We start from the raw sequence: 24,039 nt of genomic DNA, 5'->3' as shown, positions 1-24,039 counted from the left end.
GAATACGACCCCCGTCCAGGAAGGCCAGTCAGCTAGAGTCCCCGCACTGGGCACATTTACAATGTCTCTGAAACCGCTAACTGGCCATGTTAAATTACCTGTAGCTAAAAAACCAAAAATCGAAATTACCTAAAACTTTTGGTGTATTCATGGATTGAGTAGATCTGCACACTTGCCAGATTACAATTTTGTAGTTCATCAGCTTCTATCTTCACCTTATATAACATGGGCTATTTTGAAACTGCATAGCCCAAAGTGGGGGGGGGGTGGGGCTTATTTGCCCCCCCCCCAGATCTTGGCCATTGATCATGACGAAAATAGGCATGCACGTTTTCCACAACATAATATCAAAAATTGTATAATTACATAATTATTCAAATTTTTTTTTCAATTCTGCTAATTTATGCATGACATTATAATTCAGCTGTACATCTGTACATATACAGGTCCAAAACTGCTAAATTATGTCTAAACACTCTTTTCAGGATTCTCATCAAATGTACATCCCAAAAATGGTGGTATCAATTTTTTTGTTCCTATGTATTTTATTTTGTTTTAAATTCCTTATTTCTTTTTTCGACATAAAATTAATGATACATTTATGAATTTTGGCTGTGACGGAGAGGCTTGTTCTGAGGTAGTAACAAATAATATAGCAAAGGGTTCAAGCACATGTAGCCAATAATGAGTATACAGGTCATGTTTTATTCTTACACAACCTCCAGCCATGCATTTTTTGGGTGCAGCACCATGCATTCTGGATACTTCTAGCATTTAAAAGACAAGTCCTTCCCAACAAAAAGTTGATTTGAATAAAAAGCGAAAAATTCAACAAGCATAACACTGAAAATTTCATCAAAATCAGATGTAAAATAAAAAGTAATGACATTTTAAAGTTTCGCTTCATTTCACAAAACAGTTATATGCACATCTCGGTCGGTATGCAAATGAGGGAACTGATGACATCACTCACTCACTATTTCTTTTTTTATTATATTATATGAAATATTTTGATTTTCTCGTCATTGTCATGTGAAATGAAGGTTTATTCCTCCCTAAACACATGGAATTCCATTATTTTAACATTTTGTCTTTCAGGCAAGGTCCCAATCATCAAATTCGTAAAAATTGAAATATTGTATAATTCAAACAATAAAAAACAAAAGAAATAGTGAGTGAGTGACATCATCGACTCTCTCATTTGGATGTAACTGGCTCGTTCAAGTAACTGTTTTGTTAAAAATAAGCAAAACTTTGAAATGTCATAACTTTCTTATTTTACATCCGATTTTGATGAAATTTTCAGCATTGTGCTTGTCTGATTTTTCTCTATTGATTCAAATGAACATTTTTGTGAGGTGGACTTGATCTTTAAAGGGATGGTCCGGGCTGAAAGTATGTAAAACATATTAAATAGAGTAGAATTCACTGAGCAAAATGCAGAAAATTTTATCAAAATCGGATAACAAATAACAAAGTTATTGAATTTTAAACTTTAGCAATATTTTGTGAAAACAGTAGTCATGAATATTCATTAGGTGGGCTGATGATATCACATCTCCACTTGTTCTTTTGTATTTTATTACATGAAATCAGGTTTATTCAAATTTTCTTCCACCAAGAACTAGAAAAAGTGGATAACTGATTTTGTGCATTAGATATTTATTGCTGCAACTTATTTCATTATAAGGGAGACATATTCACACAAGTATGAAATAATGAAACACATATGATTTTATTCAATAACATAAGAAAACAGAAAGTGGAGATGTGACATCATCAACCTACCTAATGAATAACCATGACAACTGTTTTCACAAAATATTGCTGAACTTTAAACTTCAATAACTTTATTATTTGTTATCCGATTTTGATGAAATCTTCAGCGTTTTTCTCAATGAATTCTACTCTATGTATTCAGATACATGTATAAATATTTTTAACCCGGACCATCCCTTTAAAACAACAAAATGGGCTTCTAATAGCCTGTCAAATAATTTGACACAGCCATCACCTGCCACTCTACTTTGATTATCACTAAACAGGCAGGAAATGTAAGGCTTTTCTTCATCTGCGCGCAAGGTAATCCCACTCACACGCACATCATAGATACCGATGCGCGTGTCAAAAGTAAGACAGAAGCTGCGTCTGCTGCAGTTGTGCTGTGTTCAGTACTTTTCTATATCAATTCACGATGTGAATTGGCCTGCCTATTTAGTGATGATCAAAGTATAACATTTTGGTCTAACACGAAGAGGGTTCAGTTTGTACGGATTACTGATCAGACATAATAACTGATGCAAGTGAGCGCACTGCAGGTCTCACCTTGGATGGGTGCAACACCCCATATACGTAGGCTGCTAAATATTCATAAAATGGTGCCAAAACTTGGGCAAAGTGGACATCGAAACAGTAATGGGCTTTGAAGAGCCTGTCAAATCTATCAACAAAGGTATATCACCTGCCACAAGGACTTTTTGGTCCAACACCAAGTAGTGTCGCTTGCTCTTCTTCAAAAGGAAAGGTTGGCTGAACATTTTCTCAGTTTCCAGTCGTCATCCTCAAATCAGTTCCTTCCTGAAATATTAAAATTTTAAAGAAACCAGTAAAAACCATATCCATCATCTATTTCAGCAAAAAAATATATCAGGCCTTGTCATTTGCAGCAAGCTTTTTATCACTCGGCTTAATTTGGTCTAATAACAGGAGGATGATATTCAGAGATGCCAGTCACTACTGTTCAAAAACCTGAAATGCAAAAAACCCCAACCCTGTACGGTGAATCCTATTGAAGACTGGCATCTCTGAATATTGACATCATTCGCCTAGAGCTCCCCACACAATTTATTTATATATTCTGACCTGAAAACTTGATATTCTGAGCATTTTTGCTACCAATGATTGAGATGGGTATCTTAGAAAAAAAAATAGATGCGAGCGCGAAGCTCGTGCTGAAAATTTTGATATTTTAATCTGAAAAAAATTGAGTTTAATGGAAGTTTTTAATAAAGAACAAGATATATATCCAACAAAAAGACTATTGCCAATCAAAGGAGTTCTTTTGAGGTCTAGAAATAAAAAGACTGTTACAACGAAAGCTCAGCTAAGGCCACTAAAAAGGGTGCATTCAGAGTTCGAGTGATTTTGTTGGTAAACATCACACAGCGTTGGTCTCTTATGGATGCACACAGCTTGCCTAAGAGTTTAGATCAAGCGATGAAATCGCTGAAACTCTGAATACATATAAGATATCCAACTCACAAGACCTGCCAATTAAGTGTTGCAAGCTGTTCATTGTTATCTGACAAAGGCACAATTCACTCCAGTGAAAAAAAGTAAGTCTACTGCATTTGCACTACAACAAGATTTAATAAAAATAAAAACTTGAAAAACAATCTCCTAATTATTCAATTTCAACAAAGTACACTCATGAAAAAATGCAAATATGGCTGGAATGCAAGTAAGTGACACAACATTCCTAAGTTGGATGCATATTTCATGTTTGATCACATCAGTGTTCCAATTTTGGCAGTTTCAATAACGTAAAAAATGGCAGCTTACTGTCAGAAACTTCATCTTTCATGACCTGTTGTATTGTAGCATAATCCTCCTTGGCAGTGGTGATGATGTTCTCCCTGAAGGTAGTCCCCCATTTTTTCAGAAAATTCCCAGACTCCTCAGGAAACATAAGTGCAAATTCAACATTGATCTGGAATAAAATAAAACACAAACTAATTAATACCACCGTTTCATGATTATCTGTGGATTCGCGCAAAATTCCTCTGCGAGAATCCAAATTTGATTTACTCAGGGTGCCGCAAACTTATATCCCTGCCTGGCCAAGGTAGAGATCGGGACAATGTGGCATGCTTGCACATCACAGGAGTGTGTTCGAATTGGAGACATGTTTTGTAGGCACAGTCTCTGAAAAATGGAGAAGCCATGCCATAGTCTGACAATGGGAGGACCATGCATGTTTCAGCTAATGGTTAAAGTTTGGATCCTTAGGACCATGAAGTACCTTTCCAGCAATCGATTACTGTATTCCTTCACAAGGAATCCCCTAAGTAAAATCCTCCACTCATTTCACAACTTTTTGTGATGTGATAGTGCAGTGCGTCAAGTTAGCAACTCACACACTACCACGTGATTGGCTGCAAGAGTGCACAGCAAAAAACAGCGAGAGGTTCAATTTTGCATAATAACTTTGAATGAATGCAGTGGCTCTGCCTACTCTGCAAACATTTTGGAACGTGGTAGATTTTTTAAAAGGTTAAATAATGATAAAGAAATTGTAGATGTCCACATTATATGATACAGATTTCTAAAGCACATTTACATCGGGGGGGGGGGGGGGGTATAAACTGTATAATAAACTAATTGGCACATTCTACAGAACCATCTATCATGTCTATGTTTCTTACCAAGTTGGATAAATCCTCGTATCATGGATACAGGTATATGAGCTCGATAACAGAGAGTTCCCCTTTGACCTGTGCCTGCTGATACTCATAAGTTCGCTGAAAGTATTCTCTTATTGCTGGTAAGTTTTCTTTGGTTGGGCTGGCATGCTTCATCCATTCAACCTACCAAGTCAAAATACGGTACATATGAACCAATATAACTATAGGCGGGGAGAGAAGCACTTATAATCTTCAGAATCACAAGGTAGTACAGCATAATAAAAACTTAATTCTTACAGTTTGATGGATAGCATGGGGTTTATAAGTTAGAAGGGGAATCAGATTTACCATACAAAATTGTAATGATTGGTATTAAACATGAGTTGATTGATTTCCAAGTACCTAGGGTCAGCATATGCTTGGTAAAAATACTAGGTTTTCTGCAGCTGCATCTTTAGTAACTGAGTTACGAGATTTGGCTCTTAAAAAGAAGAATCCTGCAAAATGAATTTCCATTGGGCCAGGGTGAATATTCTTCAAGAAAATTGATGTTCTTAAATTGCTTTTGTGATTAGATCAATATTTTCCACAATCCTATTTCATTAGGTTTCAAAATCTTTAATAGCAAAGTGCAAAATTATCAAGTGATAAAGCAGCTTTTTGGAAGAATATTCACCCCGCTACTGACCCTGTTGTTAAAAGGGGCTTACCATTTCCTTTGCACCAGTCTCTTCCATTAGTGCATCATCTATACCTGCTTCATCTTCTTTTTTGTCGCTGGTCTTATTCGGTTTCCTCATTTTCTTCTTCTGTTGCTGTGACATTCTGGAGTTTTTAAGACAAGTTTGGATGAACCCTTCTCCATCACAATAGAGCACTTCCTGTATTTACATTTAAAATGAATAAATGTCATTAATTTGTTTAACTACCTTTTTTCCTTTACAAATTACAGATAAAAAACTCCCTTCTTTTCTTTACTAAAAAGGCATTAATGAATAACATTTACGTTTGGGCTTTTGTGCCTCATATAGTATTCTAATAAATGGTTATTTTAGGTTATTATTTGATCATAGTAAGGTAAAAAAAAGAGAACAGCATGGCACATTTGTTTTAATCTAACCAATGTGTCATGCTGCTCCACAACACACACAAATCACTTCATTACACACTAGTCTAGAGACATGTCACTCACAAGTCCCGTAATCACCTCCCAAAATCCACATAAAAGGCCATATTTTTATTATTCTGGTTTCAAAAATGCAAAATAGGCACCATATTTCCAAAGTTTCCAAAGCTTATACTGCTAAGAAACATGGTTGCAAAAAATGCGCAAAAAATAAAGAAATCCACAGTTTGTGACAAGATTTTCGTTTATCGCAAGCTCCGAGGGTGATGGTATTGGCGAAAAACAAATAAAAAACCCCAACCCTTCGTATCTGCCGAAGTCAAATGCAAGTCCCCGCTGGCCTGCATTAGACCGCAAGGGGAGTACTGATGGGCGCCGGAACCTCTGCAATGGACAACCATGTATATGGTGCAGCGCATTTAAATATTGCAGAAAAGCTTAAGCAGTTGAATTTTGGGCAGTCTGCATTTCAGAAATAGATCTAACTTTATGTAGAATCTACAGAAAATCTCATCAAAATGTGAACAAAAATGATGTGATTTTTACCAGAAAAGGCGATGATGTAAATTTGACGCAAAAAAAGGACGGTGCCTTTGTCTGCCCACTTATTCATATTACAATTTACATGCGGTTTGGGATTTTTTGCATGAAAGTGGCATTTTCAAGGCATGCGAGTAAAAAATAAAATAGTCCGCTTTCCTCTTTTTTTCAGTGATATTCGTATAGCAAAAATTGATTTAAAGATGATGGTGTCCGTTGCATCTCCATGATGTTAGAATTGCAAAGTTACACGTATATGCGCAGACAAGGGGCTTCAGACCATACATGAAGATCTAACGTTAGATCTAGATTCTAGACTACTGTTAGACCTAGATCAACCATTCTAGACTAATTCACTGACAGAAGTGATACCAAAACACTAACAAACAAGTGATGTCAGCTGATCATGATTTCACTACACTAGAGTGACTAGTAGAAAGGTCTAGTACACACACAGAAAAAAATCAAACCAATTCCAAAATATTGACCAAGTGCACATAAAATGAGTGCAATTCCAAGGTCAATGAGACTGCACGCATGCATATGCATGTGTAGCCCCCGGGGGGGGGGGGGGGGGCACTCAGTATATAATGCATAGTGGGTATGTGCCGCGGAGGGGACCCCCATTTTTACACGCAAATTTCCGTTCCGAGGCATAGCATTTTTGTCTTATTGAGAAGAAAAAAACAAAGAAAGCCGCTCCAAGGCATAGCATTTTGTTCTTATCGAGAAAAAACAAATTGATCCACTCCAAAGCTTCGCATATTTTTCACTACGTAGTTCCGGTCGCATTGATCTGCTGCAATTTTGGTGAAAAGCGGCCACCGAGCGCTGTCCGACCATCGTCTCTGTGCTAGCGCACCCGGCGGAGGCCGCACTAGCTGCATCATTCACGCATGCCCGTTCCATAGGGTTGCATACGCACGTACTCACACGCTGGCGATCCGTTCCAAGGACCCCCGTTTTCACAAAATTGTAGTTCAGAAGCCCGTTCCGAGGACCCTCTTTTTTACAATAAGCCCGCTCCAAGGCCCCCGTTTTTTGTCTCGCCGGGGTGTAGCCCCTGGCCGGCCGGGACGCTGCCACGAACGCCAGTACAGTCAGTAAGCGTTCGGGCTGCCGCAGTAGTAGCTCATCATGTAGGAATGGGGGGTGGGTGTCGGGACAGGATAAAATTCAAAAATGAAACTGCCTTCTTATGATTAAACAAAAACTAGATCTACTGTAGACCAAAAAAAGCTTCGGTCTCTGTTTTGTTGGTTGTTCAGCTGAACTCTGTTGGCTTCACTCACCAAATACAGAGACCGAAGTTCTAGCGCGATCTGTACTACAGGGGACTCAATGGCCATATGTTTGTGTACTTAAGATCTGATAAAACGGGGAAGTGAATTTGCGCGACAGCCGAGGTAAGTCACTGTTTTTGTTCCTTTTTAAGAGGGAAAATAAATTTTCATTTTGATTTTTGGTCGCATTAATTTTCAAAATTTTAATTCATTAAAGACAAAAATTGAAGGGCCCCGACGGGGGGATTTTGCATTGCACTGCTGAATAGCAAGCCGTCTGTGTACGAGGAGAAATTGAAAAAAAATGTTGAAATACTCCTCGAAACAGACGGCTGCCAGCTGTCTAGATCTACTGACATAGACCTAGATCTATGCGCTGTTTTCAATTTCAATAACTGTTCTACTTCAACCTAGGCCTTGTTCTAGGCTACAAATAAGGCATTGCCTGTTTACTATTTAAATGACTATTGAAAATTGACTGCCGGCCGGATACACAACCCTGGTCGTCCGGACACACAACAAATTAATATACGGTACATCATGTCTAATCTAGATCTACGGTAGACGAGTCTAAACCAGTCCCATGGAGCTCCTGCCCGCGAAGCGGGACGGAGCCGCTTGGCGGGCCGGAGCTCCCAGGCCTGGGTTAGGTACAGTCTAACGCTAAGCGGCTTAGTTTAAGTTTTAACATCACGTTGTCAAGACATTGGTGACACCAAAAGTGAACAAAGATTCTAATTTTCCACGACTAATTACAATAAAGTAAATATCAACATATTCATCATTATACATATATAACTTCGAGCATACCTTTTAATTTTGCAATAATGTCGGGAATAATGTCCTCCGGAACGCTTTTGGTCAAATATCCTTCCATCGCAGCCCGGGATCGCAGCCATTATGAGAGAGAAATTATGGCGGCGGTGGAAATTTTGCTCTGGTCACGTGATTCCAATTCATCGCGATATGATTGGTTAAAGTTTTAAGTCTTTCCAAAAGAATTAAAACATCGATTGTTTTCGCGAAACCTCCGAGAAATTTTAAATCAAGGCATCACTAAAATAAGTCTTTACGACTTAAATGATTATAAGTCTCACATAAGGTTTAAATTTTAAGTCTCGGGAATTAAGAGAGTATACATTTAATGAATACGCATATAGCTTATTATCGGGCACCGAATCAAAGTAAAATTTTGATATAAAATCGGTAAAGACATCCATTCAAACAAATTTTCAGTATATATCCTTCATACCATGAAGGTTTATGATCTAGAAATGAATTGGAATAGTGACAAAATAAGATAGGCTTAAATATTTAGGCTTCCATGTACACACACAAAAAAATTCTTAAAACCAAACCAAGCAGGTTTGTGAAATACTTTTTCCTTTTGCTAGATATTGAAAAGAAACGTCTTTCACGTTTTTGTTTGAGTGATTACAATTTTATTTGTTTCTTCATTTATCATTTTTTGTTGTCTTCTCTTTTGTTTTAGTTTTGATCGTTTCTATCAATTGTGCCAGTGTCAGATTGGCGACGGGCGTTCAGAATGTTTTTACAGCAGCTAAGCTTCTGGCTTTAGTTATCATCATTATTGTTGGATTTATTCAGCTGATACAAGGTAAGGAAAACAATTTCATGATTATCAAGTTCTTCAGTCGGGATTCAAAATTTTGTTACAGTAGCAGATTTTCTCCAGCTGGGTATATAACTAATTTGAATATGGGCAGTCGAGATTTTTACAATTTTAGTATTTTTTGTTGTAATGTTGAATAGTTATTAGACATATTGTTATAAACTTTTGTTTGAGTTTTGAATATTTTCGAATATTAACAATGCCAAAACAGATCCCCCTCCACATACCACCCCATATACACACACACCCCGTCTTACAAAGAGTTACGATTGATCCAATCAATCTTAACTCTATGGAAATCCATCAGTGTCATAATTTTTTGTACAGGAAATGTGCAAAATGTCCTTTGTAAAGAAAGGAGAACACCCCGAACTGTCAAGAAATCAATGAGTTTATGGATATACATTCATATCTAGAAAAAAAAACTTGAGCAAACATGCATCGCAACTATGGAAAGCCAGCAAAGTCAACATATAAAATGCATGTTTATTTAAAAAAAATTCTAGATATGAATGTATATCTATCGATTCATTGATTTCTTGACAATTTGGTGAGTTCTCCTTCATTTACACAGGACATTTTGCAAAGTTATGACACTAATGGATTTACATAGAGTTACGATTATTGGATCAATCGTATCTCTTTGTAAGATGGGGCCTAGGACATCAGTAAAAACATCATTTTGTTCATTTTATTCCAAGCAATCCAGGAGCTCTTTTATTACTATTATTATAATTCTCATTATTATTTTGTTGTTATCTTATTATTATATAATGAACAAATAATTATACTTTGTACATTTTGTTCATTTTTCGTCCGATCTGTTTTATCATTATCCACGTTTTTGCAATTACAGGCAACGCCAATAACAGAATATGTCTCTAGCAATCACTTTAATCTATTTTTTTTTCAGACATACAAAAGAGGCAAGCATAATAATGTATTATGCAAAATGCGTTAGTAGCTCCATGAATACAAAATCTATAAATGGCAATTCTTGGAATATGTAAACCTCGAATTGCAATTCGTGATTGTGTCAAGAAGTAGTATATAGGCTAGACCCATGCACGATGACCATCGACCTATCAATTAAGTGACCATCAAACCTTTAATGATGATGATCTTAAGTAAATAGCTCTGTTTACTTTTTATTTGATAAGTAGGATGACCTTTGCTATGTCCTGCATTGTTTGGTGGAGACGTAACTAGAGTTAACCGGTTTAAAATGACTTTATCTACCAAAAGAACGCATGGCAGAATAAATACACCTGAAAGACAATAGCCGTATGTCAAACTGTCACACCATGTACTGTAAAAACTGTGGTGTTAAAACTGGCATAAAACTGACACCAATTGGTGTTAATAGAGGACCACACCCTGAGGTGTTAAAATTACACCCTAAAGATTGAACATAACACCAAAGAGTGTAAATGTAACAACCAAAGGTGTTGTAATAACACCTATAGGTGTAAAACTAACACCACCAATTTAACACCGGTGTAAAATAACTGGTATGGTCCTCTATGTACACCGGTTAACACCACAGTTTTTGCTGTGCGCAATACATTAAGTGTAAAATACTATCGATTTTCCTTTATTTCTGGAATTATACGTATAACTTCTTCAGAATGTTACTGACTGGTGACCAGTTGAAGTTTGGCAAATATTTAATGAACCTTGAAGTACATTGAAGAACTAAAATTCCAACATACAATTCATTTAAGAGAGTAGTAAATTTTCTATAATTTTTAGTTTTTTGAATATTTAGAAAATTGAAATATTGCCATTCAGTCAGATTAACTGCACATTCGTGATAAACTTTTTTTTCTTATAGTAGTGGCAGTTTGATCTATTGTTTCATTAATTCAGCTTTTGTATTTATAAACAAAAGCAATGGAAAACGATAGTATCCTGATATTATGGTTTTGCACCTAAAAGACAAAAAACATTAATGATTTATTGATTGATTGGTAAAGATGATGGATTGAATATTTAAGTAACTGTTTGATTGGTTAATGGATTGATTAATAATTGATTGAGTAATTTATTGAAGAATTTATTAATTGATTTATGCTTTTTTTTTTGGGGGGGGGTAATTGTTGATAGATCGACCGAGTGGTTGGTTAATCGATTGATTGCTTGTTTCAATGTCGTTTTTTTTTAACATAATTATAAAATGCATTTGCTTGTCAACTTTTTTTAACATAGGCATTGGTCCTCCCAAGAGTCCTATTATACAATATTGGGTTATTAAATGCGGCTGATATTATTATTTGGATAATTTGGATTTATGGATACACCCGTCAAGACCTGGATCAAACACATCTACACAACGCGAGTTTGTACCCCCCCCACATGTGCATATCCAGCATCAAATCCTACAAAGTGTTTCATGGGCCAAATTGTCTGGGGACTTTTTTCTTTTTTTGCTTGTCAATTTTTTTCGGGCGGACGATTTTGCCCCCCCCCCTTGGAATATCCTAGGAAAACTGAATAGTACTAACAATAATAATGATAATAATTATAATAATAAAGTGAAAAATAATAAATGAAAAATACATAGATGAAAAGAATAAACAAAACGTGGAGGAATTGTTGCATAACGATTATGCAAATGCAAGGAGAGTGAATAATAACAGAAAAATCTTTCGAAGAGCCTATGCTATAATAAATACACGTACAAAACAAATCAATCAAGTTCTGTACGAGACATTTCTTAGTAACTGATGAGGGATTTCAAATTTTTACAGAAGGGATAAACAAATTTGATATAGGTTGAATTACTAAAACGTAATATAACAATCCATTGTAATAAATGGGGTATAAAGATTTTTTTTTTTTAATCGCCACTCCAGTTCGAAAATTGCTCTACTAGCGGGCCCTGCATAATTATGTTATTATTACCCTTCTCCGATCTAAATGTTGAGTGCTTCACGAGAAGGCAGTAGGTCCCATTTTATAAGTCTTTGGTATGACTCGACTGGGGATCGAACCCACGACCTCCCAATCATGAGGCGGACGCTCTATCATCGAGCATGATGTAGCTCTGTGAGTTGTCCTTCGTTTAATCAGTGAAACGTAATAGAACAATTAAATGTAGTTAATAGGCCAAAGTTTCGAGAATCGACCTCTTAAATACTCATAAAACAATTTAAATAGTGGGGAGTTTTGTTCTGATAAAGACTGTTATGTTACTTCTGTGCGAAATGTAAGACAGTGTATCGCCACTGATAAGCAATTTTATACAGAAGAAAAAAAAGATACATTCAGAATATGACCTTAGTTGAATCAATAGACATAATAGGTCAATAAATGCAGTTAACACCCCAAATTTTAAAGAATTTTAAACGGTTGGAAGTTTGTCAAGCCTGGACCTGTACAATGATTGGTAGTATCGCTTGTATTTTTTTATTTATTTATTTATTTTATTTTTTTATTTCTTTTTTTTTTAGGGGGGGGGTCATACACAAAAATAATCGAAATGTATTTCCATCTCCTTTTCTCTGCTTGGAACTGATATATTTGCAATATGTTCAGAAACGAACAGAAAACAATGATACAGTCAATGTTATTAAACATACAGTATATCATAATTCTTACCTTCTTTTCTTTAGGGTTTTGAATTATTCGTATTAACATAATACTGGAATATAAAGTTAGTTGCCTGCATGGCAGTCTCTTCACTCCATTTTTCAAATCGTAATTTGGTATTTTTCATTGCGTATCAATCTCATAAACGTTATAACCAACCTATCAGATTGATTAACATGAGTGTCGATCCCGTTGGGGGGTTGGGGAATATATTATATTCCCCAAAATATTCAGTTGTGGGGGTGGCCTGTACAACCACCCCCAATATTTTGAGGGCATCTCCAGAAAAATATTCGATATACATTTATCAAAATACATAAAGTCAATAAAGATTGACATCAAAGAAATACAATAAAAAACAATCCGTTCCCAAAATCATTTAATCCTAACCTTTTTCTGAAATTGACAAGTCTGCTTTGAAAACAGTTAACGCACTCATCTGTATGTCATAAGTGAAATTGCCGATATAGTGTAATTTTATGAGCCATGAATAAATGCATGTTTAGGCCCTCTCTCATTTCGATGGTGCATAAAATCAAAGAAAGTGAAAGTGATTGTAGTATGCTCTAAAATGCGATTTTCGCGTGTCGATTTCTTAAAAATTCCCTACCTTGGAAGGGGGATACCTCCCTCCATACCCTCCCCCGCTCGGTCGCTTCGCCCCCTCGCCCGGACTCAGACACCAATCATCACAAGAAATCGACACCTATGACCTACTTGTTGGTTAAAACCTGCCTACCTACCGTTGGTTAAAACAATCCTAATTGTTATGTACTCAAGTTTCTTAAACCAAAGATAAATTGTTCATCCAGAAGGAAAAACCAGTTCCACTGGACCAGTTAGACTAGTATAATTTTAACTGGTAACTCTGGAAATTGGAACATCGGTTTACTGGTGTAACTGGTCCAGTTAAAAATTAAACTGGTCTTGAAGTACTGGAATTTTATACTGGTCTTGATTCTGGTGGTTGTTACTGGTCTCACTGGTCTTCATACTGGTCTCACTGGTCTTCAAACTGGTCGAACTGGTCCTCGTACTGGTCTTACTGGATCAGTTTATTACATGCATTTGGTTTGTTATATACCATGGCCAGTGAAATGTGATGGAAAAGATAGTTAGTCAATTAGTCTTTCTGCTGTTATTTTGAATGTGATGTATGAAATAACACATTTTCATTGTGAATTAGTTCACACACTTATTTTGAAGGTTTTCAAACAACAATGAGTGCTATTGCAAGGATATTCCATTATAAATCCTGATTTTTCTTTAAAAAACAGGAAATATGCAAATGAGGTAAACCACGTGATCAGCATCATCAGAATTACTGGTATTACTGGTCTTGACCAGTTTAATTTCAAACATTGAATTACTTTAGACCAGTTGACTATATATCAGAGGAATACATCTTGCTTTGATCTTAATCATGATAAGAGGAAATATCAACACTTGATAATTATAATATTAATAATAATAATTACAATATCAAGGAATAACAATAATAACAGTAATAACAATGATTACAACAATGATCATAATAATCATAATAATAACTGTGATAATCATAAGAGCAATGATGATAACAATGATAAATGATAACGATAATAAGTTTCTCTGAATTGCAAGATTCATTTTTCATAATTTGTTAAATGATCTGACTTGAAAGTCATTATTTATTGGACCAGTAACCAGAAATGGTCTCTAGTTCATTTTTACTGGTCCTGTTAAAATCAATTGGTCCAGTAATCATATACTGGAAACCATTTATTGGACCAGTAACACCAGTTTAATGAAAAACAATTTAACTGGTATTACTAATTGCTTCAACTGGAATGCAATTGTTGGAACTGGTCTCCAGTTGATTTTTACTGGTCCAGTTAAAAATCAACTGGCCCAGTAAAAATATACTGGAAACCAGTAAAATTATACTGGAAACCAGTAAAAAAAATTACTGGTCTAACTGGTTTTTCCTTTTGGGCATGCTCGACTGTGAGAATATATGGTAACTCGGCACGTGTAAAGCGTAGACTCTGCCAAAAAAGACACAATGTTGTAATTATTGTTCTTTGTCATAATTATGCTCGATATTATTATTATCATCATTCTTTAGGTAACACCCAATATTTGGATCCTAAGATCTCGTTTCAAGGTTCAACTGCCAATGTAGCTGCATATGGGATTGCCTTTTATCAAGGATTATGGGCCTATGATGGCTGGTAAGACAGACCGATCTTTTCCCTTTTTTCCGCCCCCGGAAGTAACGACCGGGGCACGTACCCCACTTGCTCCTTCCTAGATACGCCACTATTATCATGCTCACATTTGAAGAACCATATATACTTACCCTTTATTTAAGATTATGTTGCGAGAAAGTTAGCAAAGAGCAGGGGAGCGTTTCATCAATATTTTCATCCGACAAGTTGTCAGATCTGACATCTTTCCATGATTTTGATTGGCTGAGAGGCACTGTTCCTATGGTAACTGTCGGATAAATGGGACTTGTCGGATAAAACGTCCGACAAGTCCTTTCATGAAACGCCCCCCTGGAGTCCGTTTCATAAAGACTTATACGATAACTTTGCCATAACGGTAAACTACTGAAAAACCTTCATTGTGATTGTTTGCTGAGCTATAACCACGGTAGATGACATAATGACAATTATGTATAGTAGTTCTTCGAGATTCGAGATGAGATTGATTATGTGAATCTGCAAAATAATATGGCATAACATATTATTTGAATTAGAGTTATGTGTTCATGATAAGGTGTGTTTTTTAAATAGTTTTCGAATCATATTTTTCTTTTAAAGGATCATTAACGTCAAACGTTAAATATTACTATTATATAAATGGCATAGTTTTCAGCACTGTTTAGAATATTTTTCGTAAATATATCACAAAGGTCCGTGCTTATATTGGCCTTTAATATAGCATAGATTTTTTTTACGAATGGAAGTCATCGAAGATGAATGAAAAGTTTACGAAAGTATTTCTTTGATTTTACGAAATTTATAATTGTTTTCTCAATACTTTTTTAACTTAAAATCTTAAAAACAGGAATCAACTAAACTACGTCACAGAAGAGCTTGTCAATCCATACAGGTAAGCAGTCGAAGTGTTTCAAAAGTATACCTGACCATTATTTAATTTCTATGTACTGTATGGCCAAATTTGATAGTTCCTCTTAATAAAAAAAACATATTTCTAACAAATCCTTTGGAATGATGAAACTGAATTCAAAATCTTAGAATTGTTTATAATAAGTGAAGCCGTATTTAGAAAAAAAAACTATATAACTATATAATATTATGTGAAGGTCCCTTCTGTCTATCTTTGTATCTGCGAATCAAACGACAACGCAATTCTGTAAAAGAAGATGACATTACAAGGTGTGACTTACACTGATATGCACAGATGTATACATGATTAAGAATATAATGTATCGATTTATTACGCAATTGTTTTTATTCAATCATTCAGATCATCGCAAGGATATAGCATATTGAATTTCCTCAACAAATTCATGGTTTGGAGAATTCTCGGGCCTTTATGAGTATCTGTTAATTTCTCTACTTTCTTTCAGATTTCCCATCTTAATAGTTGGGTCTTTGAGAATTATTATCTAACTTATTATTTCTCTACCTCTCCTTCAGAAATCTTCCTCTTGCCATCATCATCGGGATACCTCTTGTTACAGTTCTGTATCTCTTGGTCAATATTTCATATTTCACCGTCATGTCACCGGAAGAACTAATGCAATCCAGTGCAGTGGCAGTGGTAAGATTTTTTTTTTCAAATTGTTTATTTATTCAATATTTCTTAAAAACGATTATACAGGATACAAATCTAAAATGTGAATGACACATAACGAGTCATAATACATCAACAAAATGGAGAAGTGCCATTTTGTTGATGTATTATAACTCGTAATGGAGAAGTGCCAACTATTTTTTACAATTAGTCAAGAATGCTCTTTCTTTCATAAGCTTTAATTGATGGTAAACTAAATTACCATTGTTAGATTTCATCAATTATAAAAAAAATCTTTCCCCATAACACCAACTACTACAAAGACATTATTGAATTGATTAAAGCGTTTTAATTTCCATTTAATTCGGATTTACTGTAGTTATTTTCCCCAAAAATATTTGGATTAATTGTATTTATATTGACACTAATTCAATTCATCTGAAGTCGATTCAGTTCAATTTCAATTACTAAAATTTCAAAAATTACTGTTAAATTAAATCTCTAATGATGATGATGATGATGATGATGATTGATGATGGTGATGGTGATGATGATGATGTTGATGGTGATGATAATGATGATGATGATTGAATTTGTTGGGTAGACGAGTAGCCTTCACCAGAGCCTTTTCGCCTATTGATTCTACTCATGAATACATATCTTTCTTTTCGTAAATCTTTGTAAATGTTATCATGCATGGACAGACGTTTGGCCAGCGAACATTGGGTGTTATGGCATGGATAATGCCATTCTCAGTAGCATGTTCTACATTTGGTGCTGCAAACGGAACACTTTTTACGGCTGGAAGGTAGACTACTTGTGACAATCGTTGCCCAAATGGAATCGTTCTCTAGTTCAGTTACCGTACCAGTAGTGTCTATATATCGTAATCCATATTAGTTCATCTGTCTCTATATATTACGATGTTTCATCATATTTTGTCCCTTGTTTTTCTTCTTAACGAAATGGCTTCTAGAATGACACTACAAATCTTAATCGGATGTCACACTGTCTGACCATAATTATTTGGGTCCACTTCTCGTGATAGCCATGGTTTCATTTGGCCATTTCCAATTCCATTCTATAGTTGTGCATCCTTCGTTTGGTTTACACAGTTATATTGTTTTGACATCACATACATCAGTCGTGCTTCCTGCTAGTTTTCATAAAAGGCCTTTAGGTTGTCAATGTAGACTTTTTTTTCGATTATCGTTAAATCTGTATGGGTTAAATGGGTTCTCTTTGAATTTTATTTCCATTTTCACATAAAGTTTATTCTTAACAATATTTTAGTTAACTCATTAATCGTTTATGTTATTTTTTAACATTTGAATGAAAGTTCCTCTCCTTTTTAAGTACCCCCAGATAATAATTTTTTTTTCAAGTAAATGGTTTATTATTCATTATCTTGTTTGATTTTGAATAGACGTTGGATGGTCGCATTTTGGAGTCATTTTCTTGGACCATACATGCCTGTGTTTGTGGCTCCATACATCTATAGCCCTTCATAACTGTATGTGCATTTACATACAATTCTAACAATATCACGATCGAGTTTATAACGGTTCTAGAACGAATGACCGAAACCCTTTTTTTCGATTGATTAAAAGAATCATTCTTCTATAAATTCCTGTAAATTATCATTGACAGACGTTTGGTCAGCGAACGTTGGGTGTTATGGCATGGATAATGCCACTATCAGTAGCATGTTCTACATTTGGTGCTGCAAACGGAACACTATTTACAGGTGGAAGGTAGACTATTTTATCATGCTGCAGTGTTGTGAAAATTGTTGCCAAAATAAAGTTGTCGTTTATCATTTATTTTGTTGCTTGTCGCATGGGGCGGCGCTGAAAGGGTTCATGGGTCCGACTCCCCCTTTGATTTTTTTTAAGTAGTTAAAAAATATAAAGGGAATTCAAGAGGAGAAAGAGGATAAGAGAAGGGTATAATAAAAATATCTTGGTCGTGTTAATCTAATTATTACCCTGCTAATCAGCTGAAGAATGGTTGTATTGCCCATCCCCCTGCACCGCGCCTGTAAAATAGCCTTGCGCTCCGGGCTTTTCTTTTTGTAGCATCGTCTGTCTTTATATCACGTTGTTTTTAATCGTTTGTTGCGCTTCTGCTTCTTCACATCAAAGGTAAATAAGAGCGTAAAAAGGATCATACAGTAATGCTTCATAATTCAGTATAGTTATATCACAATGTCTGTGTAGCTAGTCCACTTCCCGTGATGTGTTTTTGACATCTCATCTCATCATGTCTACGTCAGCATAGTCAGTCGAGTTTTCACAAGTTTACATAGAAGCCGAATTTGAAATATGCTTCCTCTATATAGTCCCAATGTAAATTTCACTGCCAAGGACTGAACCATGACTGAGACCATTTAATATTTATATATATATGTGTGTGTCAGCCCGGTTGAGTTAACAATTCGATTTTCGATTGAATTTCATTTTGTCGGATAGAAAGTACAATGTTTCAGTCATCTCATTAATCGTGTATGTCTACATTTATTTTGTGCATCTGAATAATAGTTTTGCTCTTCACTAAAGCAGGCAATCGGTAATAGGCCTACTGTGGATACGAGGTACCACGATCACCATGATGTCTTCTATAACATCCCATTTGTTAGTCATCCCGACACTTATTAAAAAGCACACCGTTTTTTTTTAATTACCACCATGCCTGTTGTATTGTTGTTGTTGATGATTTTTGCATAGACGTTCGGTGATCGTACCCTTGGAGTAATGTCTTGGATCATGCCTGTATTTGTGGCAATGTCTACATTTGGCGCTCTCAACGGCTCAACATTTGCAGCGGGAAGGTATTAGATGACCACGCCCATGCATGCACCCCGCCCAATCACCCATGCTTCCCTTCCGATTGTTCGCATTACCGATCATCAGTCACCGTCAGGGATTGGGGCGAGGCTGCATGGCCTTGCCCGACCTTGATGGCTTGTAAAGTCGTTGTTTTGGGGGATAATATTCTTTATCCTGTCGCGGCCTTGTCCTAAGAGACCCATATACCTGATTATCTTTGCGCATCTCCGTAATTTGTCAGTCATAGCAACAGATACCACTTTGCACCCCTCCCACCCATGTACCAATCCCTCCTCCAGTGACCCTGTCAATATTAAAATTTACTCTTGTTTATATGGTCCCACTCACATAACATTTTATCTAAATGTATCATTATTTTGTAATTATCATAGTTTTACTCTGTGTGACTCCGTGTTCTTGCTTCGTGTTGGCATTAATTTGTTTTATTCGTTTATGTCGTGACATCATCACATTTTTTCGGTTCAAATGATATGGCTGTTCTTTTTGCTTCATTTCTTTTCAAAATGGATTTCTTTTTAAAAATTATTTAAGATGTTTTACAAGTCGATGTACGCTGACATCATTTGCAGTGAAAATAGCTCACTTTTTAAATGAATCAAGGAAGAAATATTCTATTTTTCAAAGTTTCTGCTAAAAATGTATAATTTAATTTGGTTAATTTAAACATACATTTCACTGATTTCCGAATGGTGCAAACGTGGTTTATAACAATTATAAACATTTAGAATAGAAATAAATGTAAAACTTGACATTTCACGATTAACATTCGTTTTCTAATGGCACATATTTCCCCCAAATACTTTCGTAAATGCTTATATAGTAATACGGAATTATCAATATTGTAAAATGCAGACGTACGCAAACCGTACACTTGGTCCCATAGCTTGGATTATGCCAATATTTGTTGCTATGTCGACGTTTGGGGCAGCAAACGGGACGATTTTTTCAGCAGGAAGGTAATATTTTCTATCAAAATTTGCGCTCATATATTATGAAATAAAGGATGATCTTAAAAAGAAATGCAAAAAAGAAAATATCAACGCTTCTCTCTCATGAATATCGATATCAAACAACTTGATATGTGGTCGTCATATACATAAGTATTTGCAACAGATATCTAAAACAAAGGTCTTTGAATATTGTTCTTTTTATTTTTCACCTCTTTGTTCTCTCTTCTCAAATGAAAAGGACTGTATTTGTTCAAAATAATATTTCCAATAGTTAAATGCAAATCATGCAATCGTCTACATAACGTGAATAATATAACATGACCTAAATCTTACTATGAGTATTCATGTTTTACATTTTTTTTCTACTAGTATCCTAAAAATAGTGGAAATAAAGCACCTTTGCAACTCATAATTCAACGGTCCGTTGCGAAAAGAGTTACTATCAAGAGTGTATAAATTTTGCTATAAATGAACTTTGTACACAATCTTTGTACTGAATAAATGAGAAGAAAAATAGGCCTATTCCCTTTGAAGTGTCAATACTCTGAAGAGATTTGTCAAATAGCCAGTACGGTGTTGGTTATTGTGTCCGACCGATAAAAAAAATGTTAAAATCAACCAAAGTAATGGTTAGAATCTACCAGAATTTAGGTAATATTGACTTTTTTTTTAATCCGTCGGACACATTAACCATCAGATTGGTTACTTTGACCAATTGTGTATTAAAATTATTTAACTCCAGAGACTGGAGTTATTATAAACATTTTAACGATCAAAAGTATATCATGTCCATAATGTGTTAAAGGGCGGCACACCCTCGTATTAGAAACATTCAATCACTCCTATCACGCTCGTTGTATCACACATAGTTTAATCAAATAAATTATTTCTTGATTATTTCTGTTTGAGATTGTAAATATGCAGATCACTACATTTTCAGCACAATGCAATCAGAAATCATTGTTATGAATCTGTCATACGCTATGTACCTAAAAATCATTCAATGCCGATCCTTTTTCATGACGATATTTCATGCATGCAAACACATAATCATGCTCGGATGTTCATAGATGTTACGAATCATGCAATTGATTTATATATGTGTTATTTCACAGTTTTCAGTCTTTATTGTAAAAATTATTTTCATCACAAAATTGATGGATCAAAAGGCGTACATTCTTATGACCATTCACCCTAACATATACCCGAGAAGATCCTCTAACCTAACATGTTATTTTTTTATGTTATATGTATGTTTTCTATCCCTTGACCAACTTAAATAATAACCCCTTCCCCTATCCCCCCTTCTCAGCTATGCTAGTTATTAAATAAATGGAAAAATCAAGTGTGTGTTATTTTCTTCTCATTGGACTCACTATCTGAAGACGTTAGGAAATCGAACTCTTGGTTTGATGACTTGGATTATACCTGTATCTGTTGCCCTGTCAACATTTGGCTCAGCTAACGGTACTTTGTTTACCGCGGGAAGGTATACATTGTATCTAAATGAAGTATATATAAAGCAGAGCTTAGATCAGAAAATTAGACTTTCTAAACTGTCTAGCCATTATTATAGTTGTCTTCACTTTTATTCACTCTCTATTTCTATACAGCCACTTAAAATCAGTTCTTAATGATCTAATTGAATCACTTTCTTTTCGAAATTGAAAAGCAGAATAAAAAAGTTATTACGAATTTTTGTTTATGATGTTGATGGAAAAAAATCTTTCTTTGCTGATAATCTCTTGTTGATTAATTCTTATTTACATTGCTTCCTATTTTATTGCACCATTTAATCCTTTAATATACTTTCTTAAAACACTGCAATTGTGTGCACGGGTCTATCATGTTACGTAACGCTCATACTACATAACTGAGCGTAAGTGTGTGTGTGATGTAAACAAAATTGTGTGTGCTGTATCAGCTTTTGTTGTGAAATATTATGTGCAATCGTCTCTTTCATGTAATGTCTCCATGCAGTCTCAAATTAATTTATTCACTCATTTATCTCTCATATTACATTATTGCTGTGTCATTTTGTCATACAAAGAAGAAAGCTTGATATATATTTTTCCATAGCAATGCTCCATCTTTTATTTCAAAGTAGCATAATTTGACAGGGGTTAAAATTTGTCGTTTAGGCAATTCAATTAAAGTGTCATTTTCCAGTATAAATAGAATTATACATGTATATGTCTATTGGCTCTATTATTTGTTTAATTAACTTGCCCTGTCAGTTTCTTTATGAGTCAAACTTTCCATAATTATTTTTTAAGGTGTAGGGAGGAATCAATCGTCTAGCTAATTAACATAAAATGATATACATCATGCAAATTAAGCAACCAGCTTTTATTGTTTGAAATTCATTAAAGGCATTGCCATGATGCTGATATAAGATTGAAAGCGTATAATTTAACAACCATTATAGAAGTGGTCTCCACTTACATGCCGTAGGATAACAATTCTATTTATTTTCTTTTATTTTTTACATTGATCTGATCCAGCTGTAAAATACCAGAGACTGTACAGATTGTATACATAAGAAAATGAAGTCGAGTCAAAGCTGCAACAAAATTAAAATTAATCCTCATTGTTGATTTCAATAGAATGTACAATTTATAAAATTTGAAATGATGTTTTAAACTGGTACATGTAGCGAAATGATTACTAACCCTTCTTTCGGCTCAGCACTTCAAGCTATTGTAATGTAGTAATCGATAACAAAGTCGGTTTTAGTAAGCAAAAGGTTATACTTTCGAAAGTTCATTTATTATGTAGTCTTCTATTATAGCAATGCTTAGTTCATATCTTCTTTAGATTATGTAGATATCTTTTACCAGGATACACTGATTTTAATCACAATGCGTGAACTATTTCAACGACATGAATTTAGTATATAATTCATCACTGGATTGATAAGGCAAATGGCATATAATCATATTTAGATAAACGGGGGTAAGAGATGGATAGGCCCTTACATTAATGCTTGTTGGCATAGTGTTTATAGTAGATTAGCATCCAAAATAATTTTCGCTCGACATGTATTCGATTTTACAAAATGTGATAGCAAATAACCACTTAAAAGAACAATATAAGAATTTTTCTCTTGTGGGGTTTTAGTTTTGGATCCAGTTCCCATCAAAAAGAACATACACATCCTTCCCCTTTCTTTTGATGGAAGTTTGATCTCATACCAAAAGAAAGTGAAAAAAGACGAAGTATCCAGTCCCTCTAAATGTTTTTTAAAATAAAATTGTTCAGACATTTCCAACATAAAGAAGAAAAAACAACAACAACATCACTTCTCAGGTTTTCAGCATTTGAAACTGGAAACAGATTTTTTTCATGGAAAATTTTGATTTCACGATATTAATAAAAATGGAAATCGTGAATTTCCTATCATAATTTTTTTTTCAGAATTTTCCCCAAAGTTAAGGAAACCCAAGCAGCTTCTACCTATATATTTTCAAGAAAATATGCCCTAGTCTATTTTCCAAATTTATAGATTTATACTCTGAAGATTTATGTAATTGCTTGATTTACAGACTTACTTACGTAGCAGCAAGAGAAGGTCATATGGTGGAGCTATTGTCCATGGTTCATGTTAAGAGATTAACTCCTTTTCCTGCTATGATTTTCACGGTAAGATAATGATAATTAGGCTACTCTCAAGCGATAAACTTTGATATACTCTATACCGTCCCATCGTCATTTATACGCTCTAGAAAAAAAAATGAATATAACGTGACCCGTAGTAGAGGTGCCGTGGCCGAGTGGTCTAAGGCGCCTGGCTATACATGGAAAGTCCGGGGTTTGATCCCCGGCCGCGGCACCTATGCCCGTGAGCAAAGCATTTAATCTACAAAGCTCTCTTATCTTGCTTTCAAATAAATGGAAATGCTAAATGCATTATTGAT

The 24,039-nt window shown here is 35.0% G+C and overlaps 1 protein-coding gene and 1 long non-coding RNA gene across 2 annotated transcripts in view; one reads left to right on the top strand and one right to left on the bottom strand.

Annotated features, from left to right (window-relative positions):
- Nucleotides 1–24,039, top strand: part of LOC121407235 (b(0,+)-type amino acid transporter 1-like) — a 38,485-nt gene that overhangs the window by 9,888 nt on the left and 4,558 nt on the right. The window contains 6 exon segments of the mRNA XM_041598204.1: nucleotides 8,845–8,970; nucleotides 14,684–14,789; nucleotides 15,631–15,675; nucleotides 16,227–16,350; nucleotides 19,050–19,153; nucleotides 23,668–23,764. Coding sequence (XP_041454138.1) covers nucleotides 8,845–8,970; nucleotides 14,684–14,789; nucleotides 15,631–15,675; nucleotides 16,227–16,350; nucleotides 19,050–19,153; nucleotides 23,668–23,764 — 602 coding nt within the window.
- LOC121407236 lies at nucleotides 1,899–8,487 on the bottom strand. The gene is made up of 5 exons (XR_005968891.1): nucleotides 8,163–8,487; nucleotides 5,114–5,284; nucleotides 4,425–4,586; nucleotides 3,562–3,709; nucleotides 1,899–2,577 (listed from the first exon to the last, which is right to left on the bottom strand). It is a non-coding gene; the product is annotated as an uncharacterized LOC121407236 (long non-coding RNA).

This window comes from Lytechinus variegatus, chromosome 2, assembly GCF_018143015.1.
Source record: "Lytechinus variegatus isolate NC3 chromosome 2, Lvar_3.0, whole genome shotgun sequence".
NCBI classification, from domain to species: Eukaryota; Metazoa; Echinodermata; class Echinoidea; order Temnopleuroida; family Toxopneustidae; genus Lytechinus; species Lytechinus variegatus.
The sequence above is the reverse complement of the archived record's forward strand: the minus strand, read 5'-3'. Positions and strand labels throughout refer to the sequence as shown.